Raw genomic sequence first — 17,531 nt, 5'->3', positions numbered from 1 at the left:
GGGGAAAAGAGCTCTTTTACGAGGATTTAGAGGAGAACCAGGGAGAAGGGGTGTTCAGAGGCAATCAGCACATTATGCTACATTTCCAACCACCCCCCACCCCCCCGCCAACCCCCCCCCCCCCCCCAACCGACCCTCATTCAGTTGCTGGTGGCCAAATTACCCCCATTTCAGTGACTGTTATCCTTCCAGTGTAGCAGTCACACCCACCCACCCATCTGCAACACTCCCTCCCTCCCCACGAATCACAGAACAACGATAAGGGTGAAAATTGAATAGAGGACTATGGCTGCCATTGGGGTGGCCATCTTTAGAGACCAGGTTTCTTGGGCTCTTTGTGAAGGTGAAGGGGAAGGAAGGAATGGGGGCGAATTACTGGCAGGCTGTCAGGTAGCTGGCTCTCAGTCTGACCCCTTGATGCCATACTTATCTCTGAGTAGTGTCCATGTCTGAACGGGGGGGTGTGGGGGGGGGGGGCTCTGAGTTAGTGAGGGACAAAAGACTGAGGGATAGTCATACACACCAAAACCTGAGAGATTATGTATTACTATAGTGAGATCAAGATTTGAAGATCAAATGATTTCATGTGTGTGTGTGTGTGTGTGTGTGTGTGTGTGTGTGTGTGTGTGTGTGTGTGTGTGTGTGTGTGAGTGTGTGTGAGTGTGTGTGTGTGTGTGTGTGTGTGTGTGTGTATGTGTATGTGTGTATGTGTGTGTGTGCATGTGTGTGTGTGTGTGTGTGTGTGTGTGTGTGTGTGTGTGTGTGTGTGTGTGTGTGTGTGTGTGTGTGTGTGTGTGTGTGTGTGTGTGTGAGTGTGTGTGTGTGTGTGTGTGTGTATGTGTATGTGTGTATGTGTGTGTGTGCATGTGTGTATGTGTGTGCAGGAGGTTTGTGATGATGTTGAAGAGAGAGTGAGAGAGAGTGAGAGAGAGAGAGAGAGAGAGAGAGAGAGAAGGGACTTCAACAGCTAAATTGCAGGAGCTTTTTCTACCAAGAAAGTAATTTATTTTCTGACATGAATTCTACCATCAAAGTTTCTCTCTCTTGCTCTGTCGTAACAGCACAGTTGTTATATACCTATCTTCACAGTTAAACCAAATGAGAGCATACCAAAATATGCAAAACTGCTTTAGTTCCACAATTGTTTTTTATGAAATATGAATAAAATATCTCCTCTTTTGTTCTGAAACTATTGTTATTTTGGGTAAAATCTCAACATGAATAACTCACAAGTCGGTAGACAAAAAGATGATAATTCTCTGAAAAGGCTGTTCTCATTGAACACTAAACTGAGATGACCAGTGCCCATTAGGGAAAGCCTGCGCCATGCTTTACCTCCAAGACTCATGCCTGCCTCGAAGCATCTCCGCAGGCGACAGGATGGACAGTTCTTCCTCCTCAGCTTGTCGATGGTGCAGTCATTTCTGCTCGCACAGAGGTACTTCTGTTTACCTGACAGTGATGGACAGACAGGCAAAGAGGGTGTGGGACAGGGGAGGAGAAGGACAGAGAGATGAGGAGAACTTTAAGTTGGGCTACAAACTGTAAAGTAAATGTGTGTACATATGAAGTTCCTTCTTGCAGACAAAAGGCATCCTCTAAATGGCATCCATAAATGCACAATTATCTCATTAGTTTTTTTTTTGCAAGCTTGATGGCTGACTCTTGAATCTTAGATCTACCAGAAACGTTCCGCTTTAGTGTATCACTTGGACAAACTTCTCCATCATCTGAAGGTAGGGATGGATGCCGCAGGCCTGAATCGTGCACGCATGGAAAAGCTTTTTAAGAAAGCGCTCACCAACGACAGCAGTTCTCTCAGCTGATGCAAGAAGTGAGAAAAGAGGAGCATTGGGTGAGTGCAAGAGAAAGTGCAAAGGTTTATGTTGCCACTGCTGCTGTTCCCCAAGTGTTGATGACTTTGGTGACACCTGGGTCGGATGCTTTGAGGAAGGAGGAACTGGCGTCTCAAATGAACAGACTTTTGAGTGTAGCTAACGTAACTCCAGCCACTAACCGAGTCAGTACAGGACAATTAAGCAGGGTGACTAGCATGTGAGCCAACTACTTCCACCTAGGCAGTTTCACAGTCTTGTGAGCGGTGCATCAAGAGGAAAACACTTCCTAAAAGAGCGGCTCCTCTTTACATATTCTGAAATACTATGGCGAAGACTACAGTAAAGAAAAGTATTTTATTCATTACAGTTTACCCACTCACATGTTCTCAGACAAGAGTAGGGATTTTAAAAGACGATTGGTGACTGAGATGTTGACCATGGGGTGTAGGGGTGAAGAAGTCGAGAACGTTCCGCTCACCCACAGAGAAACTCCCAACCTGAGTGGTTCAGTAGGACTTAGTTGTATATGCTAGGTACTCTTACCCTCTCACTCTTACTAAAATCCAAATGGAGCCAGCACATTACACATTTGGTGCATGCATATAACTGTACTCCTAATGAGGCTACTGGGTACTCACCCTATTTTCTAATGTTTGGTAGGGAAGCCTGGCCCCTTTAGGTATCTGCTTTGGCGTTGCAGCAGATAACACGTCACCTTTGTCACATTCGAAGTACGTGACAAAGATGAAGCAGGAGTCGCAAGCAGCTCATCAGTTAAAACAAGCCACTGCTGATAAGATGAACCAAAGAAATAAGAAAAGGTTTGCCATAGTCACTGCCATTGTTGGTGCTGTTCACTTGCCATTCAAAGTGGACCTAGGGTTTGAGCATGGCTTCCCTAACCCTACCCTACCCTTGATATATTAGAAAAAAAATTATTTAATAAAAAAAGTGCAACTACTGTTAATGTAGTAACTGGTAAATAAACATCATAAACAGAGCCAGGAAGCCAGTTAGAAATGGAAGGAAATAATTATATATTAACTGTTATTATTAAAATTCGTATAAGTCACTTTCATCTTCATATTGGGATAAACTGATCTTTCCTTTTTTGGGAGACTTATCCGTGGATAATAAGTCATCTGGCTATGAAAACATATTTCATTTCTATTAGTTTGGAGACAATGCCAGCCCAGTTCACATCCACAAATAAGCCTATTTTAAAATCTTATGAAGTTCTTAATCCACAGCCTTGGTTAAATCTTTGGATATGCTTAAGCTTCTGTACACAGTCAGACCTGAACAACCGTATTACATCCAAAGTGAATATCTGGTGTATATGCATTATGCAAAAACAGGTTTATCAAAAACAGAATGTAGGATTTAGTCGAAGCAGACAGAATGTTAATGCAAATTCCTTACGAAAGCGTATACACTCCTCAATATTACTTTACCTTACTAACTTTTCTGGCTAGCCAGTTATTGTTAGAATTGACAACCCATTTATCTGCAAAGACAAATTGAACTGTTGCTATACTCAAATATTTCAAAATCTGAGCACTATCCATAGGTTATCTTTCAACTACAATTTAACATGAATCAAAACTTTGTGCATTTTGTTATCATTTGAATACGCTTCCATAGGCCATTGCATTCTGGGCGTGTATAAAATCCCACATTTTCCAACATTAGTTTTGAGAAAATGAAGAACACCCAAAACAATTAGTTTCATGTTGGTAGATGCTGTAAGTGTTTTGCTATAGCATGCCAAACATTGCACAAAATGGGTTTTCATCCATTTTTAAGTTTTAATATCTTCCAGACCATTCATCACATAGGGACAGATTTTTAATACAATATACAGAGCATACTGTACATAGGAAGGTCTGTGTATAATATCAAGTATCTAGCTTTCCACAGGCCTTTAAAAATGCTTCCACAGAGCGTAGAGTAAAATGTTCAAGCAAATTCAAGCACCCCGAATACTATGATATACCCAAGCCATACCCTTGGAAGTCCATATCCTTCAAGTTATGGTAGCAGATTTTAAGCCTAGAAAGTTTCAGAAAAGCTTCAGAAAACGCTGCTTAAAAAGCGTCTGAAAATGCACATAACTTAGTTGCTAAAACCAAACTATTGGGAGTAGAGAGCTAATATTTAGGACTATACTTATTAAGAAGTGTATGAACAACCTGGAATTTTCCAGACAAATCTGAGACGGTTGAGTGGGAGCCTTTTGTACACTTGACATGGAATGACTCACATATCTTGACTGAAAGGTCAATTGCTTCCTATCATATAACAATACCACTGATTGCCATTTTAAGAGTATGTGAATGAATGTAAACAATATATCAGGACTGCTGGTCAAATATGGTCAGCTACCGAGACATAGTCAAAATATCCAGCTAAATGTGCATGTCTGTGCTAAAGACTGAGCAGTAACTGCATTTATGAGTATGCTTTGATTAGTTCATACTCATTGTGAATCAAAGTCCATGTCTAAAACAGATACTGACTATGACAAGATAATAAAAACACCAAAGGTCACAGGCCAGCTGTTTTTGTTAGCATCAGCATTCCTGCAAATATGTTCATTCAACCTTTCAAAAGGGGTTTGATTTTAAACTGTACAGTAACATGCTGCACAACTGTTTATCTGATCCTGCTTGTATGTGTGCCTCTGGGAATGTTGTGTGTGTTCGTGTTCGTGTGTGTTTGTGTGTGTGTGTGTGTGTGTGTGTGTGTGTGTGTGTGTGTGTGTGTGTGTGTGTGTGTGTGTGTGTGTGTGTGTGTGTGTGTGGGTGTGGGTGTGGGCGTGTGTGTGTGTGTGTGTGTGCGTGTGTGTGTGCGTGTGTGTGTATGTGTGTGTGTGCGTGTGTGTGTGTACATTTACATTTACATTAAAATGTAAGCGTGTGTGTGTGAGCGTGTTACCTTCTGCTGCTCTCTTGAAGAACACCTTGCAGCTGCCACAGGTGAGGGCTCCGTAATGGCATCCAGACGCCTCGTCGGAGCAAATGAGACAGGTGCGGTTAGGCGGGAAAAAAAACTCCATGGGAAACATGTGCTCGCGCCCTCCATCAAACCTTCTCACACACGCACACACACACACACACACACACACACACACACACACACACACACACACACACAAAGCAGCAAAGATTAGGATATTTCCAACAGGCACTGCAATTGCAATTGAAATGATATCTGCTCACCAGAAAGAAAAGAAATGACTCCTTAAAATTCCTTACATCAGTAATTGCTATGTAAATATCAACGGTGTGCAATTAAAATAAAATACATGTATGTTATAATAATGTTCTGGGAGTGCATTTCAAACGTGTTGTAAACCCTAAAGTTGACTGTGTATTTGATAAGCTCCAATTCCCAAAGCCTCAATTGAGTATAGTCATAGTTCCTCGCTAATACAAACAAAACCAGCCCAAAATGTTTGTGCAAGTTTGTGTTATTGTGTGTTTGCTGCGGTGTCTGTTTGCTCCAGCATGTGTGTGTGATGTCATTTAGTCACTCGTTATCTATTTTGTCATATGGAGAATATGATATCAGCTATGGACTTGGGATTCTTGAAAACTAGAGAGATGCTTATTTGGGGTTGGATTTGGGAGAAAGAAATAGGAAACTAATATAAACTGATATACTATCAGTGGTTGTGATGGAGGCACAGACTTCACTTCTATAGCCTACAACCTACTCTTAAGCATAAAAGTCATGTATATTTTCGACATATTTATGTATCTGTCAGAAAAAGGAAAAAAAATTACTCCCAGTACAGGAGGGATGGTGTGCATTTTTCAGTATGTGACAGGGGGTGGAACTTTACAAGTAAATTTAATACAAAAAAAATCAATAACCACGTTATAATCAGGCGGTCACGGCTGAGGCCCTGCTTGATAGTACTTGGGCAGAGGGTAAGACGTCCAAACACAACGTAAGGTGTGTTTCGTAAGAGTAATGTTCCTCTTCTAAAAATACACTCAGTGAAATTGATCCCACAGACTAACAACAAGCATAAAAACACACGCACACAAATACACAAACACACACACAATTACAAGAACTGATGACTGACGTACTTCTATGCACATGGTTCCAGGTTCCATGAAATGATATAACCATTTATCTTTCTAAAGTGAAAAAGCAGACAGCAGGCTAGGAAAGAAGGGGAGAGGAGAATAAGAGAAATTGAGTGAAGAGAAAGGAAGTGAAGGACGGCACGAGCTGAGCAAAGGAGAAATGATAAGGAAAAAGACAGAGGAAACGTTAGAGGTGGAGGGAAAGAGAGCAAAGTTAGGAGAGGAGTGAAGAGCACAAAAAGAGAGGAGGGGAGTCGGACAGAAGGTTGAGGAACGAGTACATAGTAGATCAGCAGAGCTGAGTGGGGGTTTATTAGGGTAAAAGACCATCCATGACAGGGAGAAATCAAGGTCAGAGGGAATGTGTGTGTGTGGGTGTGTGTGTGTGTGTGTGTGTGTGTGCGAAGGATGAAGAAAATGGAGAGACACTTTGTGCAGACATAACGACAAATCAAGGACATTCAACTTTAAAAGTCAAGGATGCAGAAAAGATAAGGTCAAAACTTTACCAAGCATAACACATTTGGCCATTTCTACACCTCACTGACAATTGTATTTTCCCTTCAACATCAATAGTTTCCCGTCATCTCTCTAGGTTTAGATTTCATTCTATCTAATTTCTATCTCCCTCCGTCCCTCTCTCCTTCCGTCTCTCTCTCTCTCTATCTCTCTCCCTCCGTCTCTCTCTCTCTCCGTCCCTCTCCCTCTATCTTTCTCTCCCTCCGTCCCTCTCCCTCTATCTTTCTCTCCCTCCGTCTCTCTCACACACACTCACAAAAAAACATCATCCTATCTTGATCAATTACTCATCATTACCTACAATGAATAATTGCCCTTAAACTTTATATTTAATGGCTCCTTAATCCTTGCATTGATGCACTGAACGCAGGTGTTATCCCTAATTAAAGGGATGCACTGTGAAATCCAGTGCAGGAGAGAAGCAGACATACAAATACAGATGCAGTACAGATTGTTCTGTCAGGGGATTCACCATGCCTTACCATGGGACACAACTAATTAACTCATTAACACTTTATTTATTTAGAGGTGGTTTCTGTTCCATGCACATATTAGAGGGAGACATTATCTGATTAGTCAACAATGAAGTCAGGGGAATATTCTTTGTTGACAACGGTTTATTTAACACCATTTAGAAAGAGGCCTTTCTCGCCACTGTTGGGGCTCATTAAAGGTTGGGTAGGCAATGTATTTCAGAAGCATTTTTGTTTTATTTCTTTAAATTCTCTTGAATTCAATGAAATGCTCTGATAATCACAAGAAATCCATCATCTGTGCCAGTCGCAGGCCTATAAAAAGCCTGTCCAATTATTTTGTTCAGCCTGAATAAAATTAATGAATGGCCTCTCTGCCCGTGCACTCATTGCACTTGGCCGGAATCTCCCACAAGGCTAAGCAGACATATTGCTAAAGGCTATGACCATAAAGAGGTTGGATAAAGCCAGATGTCAAACCAGAATCAACATCGGCATGGCTTTTTTTTAACGATAATGATACATTTTATTTCTATAGCACCTTTCTTTAACCAAGTGCTTTACAGAATGCAAACAGAATAGACAGGTATTGGGAAACTGAGAGCGGACTGTTCCAGTAAGCCGTGCTGTGCTCTTAGCAGTCGCCGTGGACAAGCACCATGTACAGTAATTTGGAAGGTCTCAGTGTAGGGATGTAGTTTACTGTAACCCACTGGGGGGTGTAACCAGAGCCGAATAGCGTCTCCGGTGGAGTATCCCCGCATCCCAGCAGACGTCTACAACCGTTGCTGAGGGTGGCAATCGTAGTGAAGCGAACATAGTTCAAGGGCTGTGTATCTTCCTGAACTATGTAGCAAGCATACTTATATAGCTACCTTGTGTATTAGCTCATAAGTAACATTAGCTACATGGTTTAAGCTAGTGGACTATGTAGCTATGTTTACACATACCTTGTATGTAATCTATCTGTGTAACGTTAAAACTGAGTTGGCAACTTTCAAGGCTGACTTGCCGTGAGAATCTATGTTGGAGTTTCAGAGTTGGCCACCCTGCATTATATCTTTGTGGGTGTCTTCATTGTGGTTGTGAGCAAGTGTCATTTAAGGGTATTAATGTTATGTTTTGTATGCATTCAACAGGACATTTTACAAATGTGATTATGTAGCTTATTTGTGTGTTTTTGTGAATGAGACACGAGGTAACTGGATACGTTTAGTGATGACAACGATTTGCTCCTCTCCCCAACGCTGAAGGTTTTCTTTCATTAACTTAACCTTAACAGTCACCATCACGTTATTCCACAGATCCAATGTCCATGGTATGTTTTTAATGAACATGAATGTTGGAGATACTGTTATTTTGTGTAAGAACAAAAATGGACCTCTGCCACTAAAACAGCATCAAACCACAGAGAACATCCTGCTTTCTTTTTACACACACTGTGGTACACTGAAAACACAGGGAGAAAGGGTGAGAGAGAGGGAGAGGGAGAGGGAGAGGGAGATGTAGAGGGAGAGGGAGGAGGGAGAGGGAGAGAGAGATAGAGACGGGATAATATTGATGATAAAGATTATGATGATCAAACAGTAGTAGTTTAAAGTTGTGCGTTACCATTAATGCTGCATTCAAAATGAATGTGTGTTTGTCCAGCCAATAAAGTGCAATTGAAAAGTATGTATTTCTAACTGAGAAGTAAATTTGAAAAGAGTGGGAGCAAGGTTAACATGTTTTATTGCAAGCTGGAAACAACCTTATTATATGGTATTTGCATTTCAACTTTTAAGTGACATATGCAGGACTAGCACTGAGAGGTGTCAAGTCATCAATGTCTGTGTGTGTGTGTGTGTGTGTGTGTGTGTGTGTGTGTGTGTGTGTGTGTGTGTGTGTGCGTGTGTGTTTTTGAGAGGGAGAGAGGTGAGATGTTGTGAGGTGAGAACTGAATTTGAATCCCATTTAGCCACTGTGTCAGCCCTCAGGTGTTAGGGGTGTAATTGGCAGAGCAGGTGATTTTAATGAGTAAACAAGCAACCAAACTACCAAGCCTCAGCTGACTGACCATTAGTGAGGACCCCTCCACACTAGAACATTAAGACTAACAGTGTACTTAATAACCAATTAAAAGTACATTCATTCAAAACATCTCTCCTTGGCATGAATGATACAGTATGTGTGTGCATGGGGGGTGTTAGCGTGTGTAAGTTGCACATGATAAGATTTTTAAAACAGCATAATGAGCGGCAGGGGGGTCTAAATGGGTCAGCAGGGACCGGACTCTGAGCAGGGACCCTTGCTCAGAGGGCATGTCCCCAGCAAGGGACACCGCCAGGCAGCATTAGCCCGCTCTGCCATGGCCCTCTGATATTACACCACAGAGATGTACAGTATTGAAGGGCGCCTTTGCCCCTGACAGAGACTAGATTTACACAGCAATGCCATAATCAACATCTTTCTTAGTTCTAATTGAGTTCTTTATTTTCTTATACTAGTTTTGTGTGTGTATCACTCTCCTTCCAGTTCTCTATCTCTCAACGCCCAGTACAAGTATTAGTTGGCCAGGAATAAATGAATGAAATAAAAAATATTCTGATTCATGTAAATGTACTGTATGCATAAATATGAATATCTATAATAATAAATATCTACATCCATATTTGTGTGTGTGTGTGTGTGTGTGTGTGTGTGTGTGTGTGTGTGTAAATGTTTGCTGGGATAACACGCAGTGGGTTGGTAATAGTGGAATAACAGTGATGCATGGTAGGCAGGATTGAGTCCCTGGCATGCATTAGGATATCAGATTGTGTAGAATCCTCAACCGCGCCGAGCCGAGCTAAAATTGTTCAATCATAACCAGCATCTTGGGCCATAGGCCATCCATCGTCACTTTACTTTGTTTTCCTCTCCATCTTTCATAAGCACCGACGCATGCTAAACATGACCTACCTCCAGCATACACACTCACACACACACACACACACACACACACACAGTATTTAACTGTGCCAAAGTGGATGTGTCATGCCGTGGTTAAATTATCAACTTTAAAACAATGTGTTATACAATTAATCATTACAGCTCCCTCCTCCTCTATTGCGAGTGACAAAAAAAAATGTCCAAACAGGGGGGTTAACTATTTTATTTGTTTTAATCCCCACATCACTGTTTCAAGCTGAAATTATGTTCAACAGCACAGGCTTTCACACTGTCTCGCTCTCTTTTGTACTGTGTTTTGTACACACACACACACACACACACGCACGGAAATTCACTCAGAGGTTGGATTAAGGCAGGAAATTATTATTGCAGATCTTCTGGGGCCATAGCTTTGTCACAGAATACCCAGCAAGCAGTGAAACAGGTAAAGGAAAGTTTGCCTAGAAAACCGACAAGTGTGCATTTTAGTTTAGTGAAAGATTTGATATCTACATAAAAAGAAGAATAACAGTCACACCGCTCTACTCTACTGTTATGTGGAGAACAATAAGGGCCAAGAGACAACAACAGCAGGGTCAGCAGGGGAAAGAAACACCATAACAGCAACAGGACTTCCCCGCTGTGTGCCTATTCAGAATTACAGTAATTGCAGTACAATAGAGGGAGAGGCCAATGGGTCTACAAGGAAATCTTGTCAATATACAATTATATTTTTCACAGTACAAAACTTGATATACCGCTAAAACAGATTTCCTGCAATGTATGTAATAACCTATGTAACACAACAATCAGCATTAATTTATTCACCCGAGGAGATTTATAGCAGAGCCATTCCAAAAAGAGAAAAAGCCTCACAGTAGCAATGTCTTTGAAGCTTGTGTGTAGTTTGTATTATGATGCTCATCAGCAGCGGCATATTTTTCATGATACAAAATTTGATATCCCACCAAAACAGATATTCTGCAATCTATGTTACATAATATTCGTATAAACAACATAATCAGCATCAATTCAGGTTGTTTCAAACCACAGAAATAGCCTCAATTTCTTTGAAGATCGTGTGCAGTTTGGATTGTGAGGCTGTGAGGCTAATATCTGCCGATACAAATTACCTCACTGTTCTCAAAGACAAGTAGCTCTGCAATAATCTGCAGCATTAGTGCCAATATTCATATTTCACAAACTGTCTAAGTACTATATGGAACATCATTCAACTTATTCAACGCAACTAATAATGCTCAGAGGTCGAAGAATTTTAGTATATGGTAGGAGAAAGCATTAGTGAAGCTCCAATTAAATAATAAAATAATTATCTAACATCCAACTATCTCTGACATTGACTATGACTCAATACATAAGAATTTAAAAAATTGTGACTGATCGATAGTTCAGAAATAGATTCTTACTGGTTTCAAATAAAAAGGGAATGGTTCTGTATAGGCTACTAAAGCACACATTTGTCACAATGAGACAATGTTTCATTTTTGCACTATAAAGCACTTATTTGTATGATTCCAGTGTTTCCTCGTTGCATTTGCAAACCCAGAACTGTTTGTGGCTTTCAATTTTACAAGACTGAACTGGGGTAACCATATACATACACCTGTTGCCGCCATTAAAAATGTGGATTTTGTTGTCAGAAATAAAAAATGTTCTGCACCTATCATACTATTGTCATTCTAAATGTAAAGTGTTTACCCAGTATTGGTGTACACCTTTGGTATCTTGTGTCTTGTTTCAGATATTCACCATGCATTTATTCACCTATTGCATCCCACTCCACTAAACTCAACAAGAGCTATGAAAGAGGGTAATTACATTCAAAAAATGTCAGGGGTATGGGTAGGGGAACGCTGTGTTCCGTCATGGCCTTATACATCACTTGTTGAATTCTAAGTGTAGTGGATTTTTTGAAGGTTGGTTTACTTAGTATTATACTGGAAAAACTAATTTCGTTGTCATATACAATATGGTTGTTTTCTTGTGCGTCATTTGGATGAAAGCGCAGAGAGAAAATGCAGAAAAAGGCTTTTTGATTTATTTCTTCTATTTTCGAAAGCTAAAATCAGGGATTTCAATCATTGACCTCACGGATTTCAGTCATGTTAGCATAACTGACAGGTAGGCTTATGTGACAAGGAACAAAATCTGCGACCGTTAAATGTACAGGCCAACATTGTCGTCTCTTTCCTGGCTGTCTCTTTTCAGGGTCACTGGTGTCTGTCTAGGCTAAAGGTACTTCATCATATCTCACTTCATTTAAACTTTGAACAAGGAATTCATTATGTAGAAGTTTTCATTGAAAATAAGACCGTGATCAAAGTTCTGCTTACCTGCCGTCGGTGTATGATGACATGTCCAGCCATTGTCCAACTTCATTTTTCACGCATCCAGATGTTGGATAAGACATACGGGAGAGCATCCCACTCGCGTACCACTGTTCTGAAGTCGTCCTTTCTCGAGCCATCAGTCCACCACTAGCATAGTCATATGGTTTAGGTATGAACGCGGGCTGTGAGGCAGAGCAATACGGGTGCATAGTCTGTCGATAAGGTCCGTTCTCGGCAAACCGGTACGGGTACCCCCATACTTCTGTGACTTCATCATTCATTGCTTCGGACTTGATTTTCTTGTTGCAATGATTTGAGTAATATTTCTCCTCCGCTGTCTCTGCAACATCACTACGGTAGACTGAAGCCTTTTGGGCGGTATGGGGCGGGCTGCTCGCCGATTGTGCTGGCAGTGGTTTGGTAGTACTGAAGTTTGTCAAGTTGATGGGCAACAGTTGGTCAAATTGATAACAAGGATTATCCATGGTCAGAGTTGAATCTTTAGTTAAGGCCGTGCATGTTGTGTTCAGCCCGAACTCTTCCGACTGACCCACACGAGGGGGTGTGAGGCCATGCAAGTTCTCCACTCCCCCTGTCAAATAGTTCACATTTGTAGGTCTACTTTTAAACATCCCGATTATTTTTTCGTCTTTCGCAGGACTTCTGTATTCTGTCATGGGTGCGCATACGGATCCACCTTCAGTCGTACTGTCCAGTAACGGCACCTCAAACAAGTTTATTTCACTTTGGCCAGTCGAGAACGTCGGTACCGAGATTTCCTGGTCGCTCACTTCGTTCGAATCCAAGGCCAACCCCAGTGAGACGGAGACAGCGTTGCACAGCTCCCTTGCGGTTTCTGAGATACTGGTGCTGGTAGAACTAGGAGAACTGTTTGCCAAATATGCGTCCCCGTCAGGACTTAACTTGTGTGTGTGACAAGGCGAAAATGGTGCACAGCAGTTGAGGTCTGTGCTAAATGACTGTGAAATAGATTGACAGGTAGCAAACTCCCTGCCGTCAGTTTCGCCAACGATGTACGACAACTTTTTGTCTTTGTCAGTTGGATTTTTAGCGACATTAATACGACTTACCCCGACGTCGATAGTCTTATGAGCACTTCTCAGTTTCGCCGTAACTTCATAATTAGACACATACGCAGTCCCAGAGCATGTTCCTTCACGGGAAGACTGACTGTTAGTTTGGCGCATTTCCCGCGTGTGTATTTGTTGCAAGAAACTGCACTTTTCGCTTGAGAAGTCCAGTCTTTCAGAGAAGACAGTGTTAGTCTGCCGGGCAACTTGCACTTTGTGGAAAAGGTTTGGATAAGATCCTCGAAAAACTGTATTAGGGGAGTCACAAACTCCTCCTAATCCTACCGGTATCTCCATAGTCAAAAGCAGCGCTAACTAGCGCAGGCAGAAGGGTGCCAAAAAAACGTCACTCAGCAAGTTCATTAACAACCTGCGTTATTTCCATGCAGATGTCAATTAGACAGTCTAGACATACCCGAAAGCAAATACATTTTGAACATGTGAAGTTATTACATTATGTTAAATAAACCAAATTAAAATAGGCCTTCAGAATGAACAGCGCCCGGGCCACCTGTGTACTCCGTAGCCGACAATTCCGCTTGTGTGGACTGAAGTTTTTTTTTTTTTTTGTAGGCTATCCCTTTCAATGATGTGGTTGCCGGAGTGACACACCGTTCTCGATTTAACTTGATATTTTGTCAGTTTCCTATCATTTAAAAAAAAAAAAACAATGGAAAAAAAAAGTTCCGTGTGGTTAAGTCTCTGGATGTGTTGTTCAGCGTACGGATCCCAACTGTGTAGTGTGATAAAGTTCAGCCAGGAACGAAGCTCAAGCCTGTGTCCTTGAGCGCTGTCACAGTCATAGTAAGAGCTTGGCGTTCTGCCCCTTTAACTTAATATTGCATTCTTTGGATTTACGCCCGTAAGTGGTTCTAAATAACTTAAATATATTTGTTGGACCACCTTGCAAATATGAAATAAACATTAACTCACGTCATTCTTAAGATGCCTTATTAAGTAGAGAACCTGTAAGGCATGTGTTAGTTACATTCTTAAATTATTATCCAGCTGGTAAAACGAACGGTTATGGGCAGCCTGTTTTTCTCACAATAGGAAATGTAATGGCGTCTGTCCGCCACAGGGTTACGCTACATTGAGCAAATGTATGATTTGACATCCATGGCTTCTTTGAATTACATATCAGTTCCATTATGTTTTTTTGCCACGTGATTTCGGTTCTATCTGATGGACAAATGTTCAGACTTTGTATTTTGAAAATGCTATCTTTGTATGAATGTTTGACCTTCGACCAGCGACCATCTTATAAAATTGCACTTGTATTTACTCCATTGAATCACACATGTCTCGTTGTTCACCCCTGTCCTCCTGCCTCTCTCAAACATTGCTGCACATTATTCATTGAGAAGAATTGTAAAACTAAAATTTCCACTCAAGCTACTCCATGATTTGAAAACTCTGATGCTCCCTATCCCTTTCCAACCTTTTGCTTGAATTGTCGTTTTTGATGGACCTCCTGGAAGTCTGGTCCCTAAATTTAAGAGCTTCATGGAACATTTCAGAAAGAACTTTTATTGACATTGCTATTATGCAAACAAACAGATGGGTAATCCTACAGTTTCTTCTTTAATTAAAATGCTTTCTATTTTCGTTACACCTGTGTTCTTTATGCCGTCATCTCAGTTATCCAAATAGCTAAATCACCTTATCATTTAAATGCCTAGCATCAGGCGTCACCCCTTCCTCCAGCCCATCACCTTTTCAATCAGATCAATCGCACCTCGCCCCTGGAGACTTGAGCATGAAACCATGGTCATGGCGCCTGGGGAGGTCTCTTCCTGTAACTCAAGAATGAAAGCCAAAGCTACAAATATTTCCCAGAAGGAAAAGGAACTCTTCTTGTCCATGTATTTTGAGCTGGAGGTGTTTATACACACACATAAGAACCTCACTGAAGTTTAAACTCTGTGATTAAGGTTATGAAACACTTGTATATTTAACTTACAAAAGGACAAGCCATACTATCAAATGATAAATCATTTTGGCAGTCTATACCTCCAAATAAAGCCAATGTAATATGAATTATTCTCCCGTGGCAATGGAGTCCTCTATATCTACGGCAGTGGAAGCTTACTGACTAATATTGAGACAGAGGAGGGAGAGGATTTTCAATTACGCCTCTTAATTATCGTCTTCTACAATGCAAACAGTTGCAAGGCGCAAAATCCTCACACACACAATTGATTAATTAAGAAGTCCTCAACTGAACAAAGTGTAGAAGAGAATGGTGTAGGGAGAGTTACCATACAGAAGCTTGAGGAGATGAACTGCAAATGGGTGGAGGTGGGGTGGTTGTGTCAGAGAGAATATGTTTTCTCCTCACTTCTCACATTCAGATGGCCTTAAAGTAATGGCATAGGGGTTAATAGATGTTGGGAGCTACACAGGTATTGAATAAGAAAGAAAAACAGAGAGAGAAACAATATAGCCAGAGAAAGAGAGAGAGATACTGAGAAAGACAAAATGCTTGTGGGACGGGGGGCTGGGAGAAAGAGAGAATGGACAGCTATGGTGATAGAAGGGGTGTGTGCCTTAGTTTAGAGAAGCAAGAAAGCATAAAAAGAGAGTGTGTGAGAGAGGGAGAGAGAGAGAGAGAGAGGGAGAGCGAGAGAGAGAGTGTGTGTGAGAGAGAGAGAGAGAGAGAGAGAGAGAGAGAGAGAGAGGGAGAGGGAGGGAGAGAGAATAAAGACTCCCCCATCAGTGTGGACATCATCCATAACAAGCCTCACTGCAGGAGTCCCAGGTCTCCCTCTTCATCTTTAGTCCGCTCTCTGCTGCCTGTCTGACTTTCATCTGTCCATCCCTATCGCCTGTCCTCATGTTTTACCTTGAAATCCATGACCTCAGCACACACACACACACACACACAAAAGCACACACACACACATCAGAGCTCCTTTTTTCGTTGATGGTTTATTGCTTTCCATGCAGAACCTTTGTGATATCTCTTTCTTTCTGCCAGAAGTTATACAAGAACAATCTTATGATACAATTTTAGATTAGCGGTGAATCTAGTGTAGTGTTATCCCTATTTGGATTTAAAACATAAAGAAAACATAACATTATGTCTCTATTTCTATGTCTCATTTCATGAAAAGCTTCTGCGTTTCAGTGATTGATTTCGTAGTGGACAGGCGTAGAATACACCTGACAAATAGGAAACAGTGTTAGGCTATGCAGAGGTGGGAGAGTTTGTCACCCATGTCACTTTCACGGACTACAAGATGTCCTGTTATATTCAAAAGAGATTATAGCGTAATCCTAGGATTCAGGAAGCACACACACTGAACCTGTTGCTAGGTAATATGAGAATAAAGACAGCCTGCCAGACAGTGTAAGACATTCTAAAGAAAAGCGCTGCACTGCAATTTTCCTTCTTCTTCCATTTTTGAAACAGAAATGAATTTTCCTCCATGACGAGAGGATGGCCTGAAAATGGTGTCAGTAATATGAAGCTTTGCACTGGAGACAGTTTTTATCCAATTCTGTATCCAACTGTGTCAAAGTTGGATGTGATTCCAATACATCTCTCTGCCTTTAAATTCAAAATATTTTGTACCCATGTTCTGTATGGCACCACCTCTATAATCCATGATAGTCCAATCTGAGTGAAATATTGCCACAGAAATGAGCCACAGACACACTGACAGAAATAGAGGTGCATGTTCTTTAAATAGTACCGAAGAGGATCTTGGCTATTCCTGCATCAGGCATTATTCCAGACTTTGCAGCCGCAAAGGCCATCCAGTATTTTGTTTGAAAATAGATATGTATTTTGAATGTATTGCAAGTGTGTAGGTTACCGGTTCATTGTGAATCAACATCAACCATCAATAATATACCTTTTAGCCTGACCAGTGGGAAACTTGGCATGGCATTAAACTTACACCTAAACAAAAACCTAGAAAAAAAGTAAGCGTGGGGTCTTAAAGGCACCGTATGCAACAATTATGCTTCAGGATTAGGGTTAGGATAAGCAGTTTAACCTTAAAATAACAGCTTAAAAAAAATTGGGGCGCTACAATGACATTTAATATGGAGAATCGCGTCGTTGCCATTGGCATAGCAGGGTCGATAGGCATATAACTGCGTTATGTAGTTTTACCTGCCGATGCCCGCCGACCTGACTTGTTTACCTTCTGCCGATCTAGTAAGTAGCTTATTTGCCGTCTTGCTTAGTCTTGTGTTGCACTTGCTTGATGTTGTTGACTGTGTAAGGACAGTCGTTGAG

General features: G+C 41.2%; 1 protein-coding gene across 1 annotated transcript in view; it reads right to left on the bottom strand.

Annotated features, from left to right (window-relative positions):
* The window catches only part of ar (androgen receptor), a 30,260-nt gene extending 16,230 nt beyond the window's left edge, over positions 1-14,030 (bottom strand). The window contains exons 1-3 of the mRNA XM_080834882.1: positions 12,195-14,030; positions 4,776-4,927; positions 1,336-1,452 (exon numbers count right to left, since the gene is read on the bottom strand). Coding sequence (XP_080691008.1) covers positions 1,336-1,452; positions 4,776-4,927; positions 12,195-13,579 — 1,654 coding nt within the window. The 5' untranslated portion in view covers positions 13,580-14,030. The remainder of the gene's footprint in view (positions 1-1,335; positions 1,453-4,775; positions 4,928-12,194) is intronic.
* Positions 14,031-17,531: the final 3,501 nt, after the last annotated feature.

This window comes from Sprattus sprattus (genome assembly GCF_963457725.1).
Source record: "Sprattus sprattus genome assembly, chromosome: 1".
Classification (NCBI taxonomy): Eukaryota; Metazoa; Chordata; class Actinopteri; order Clupeiformes; family Clupeidae; genus Sprattus; species Sprattus sprattus.
Note: the sequence above shows the minus strand (reverse complement) of the source record. Positions and strands in the feature narration are given on the sequence as shown.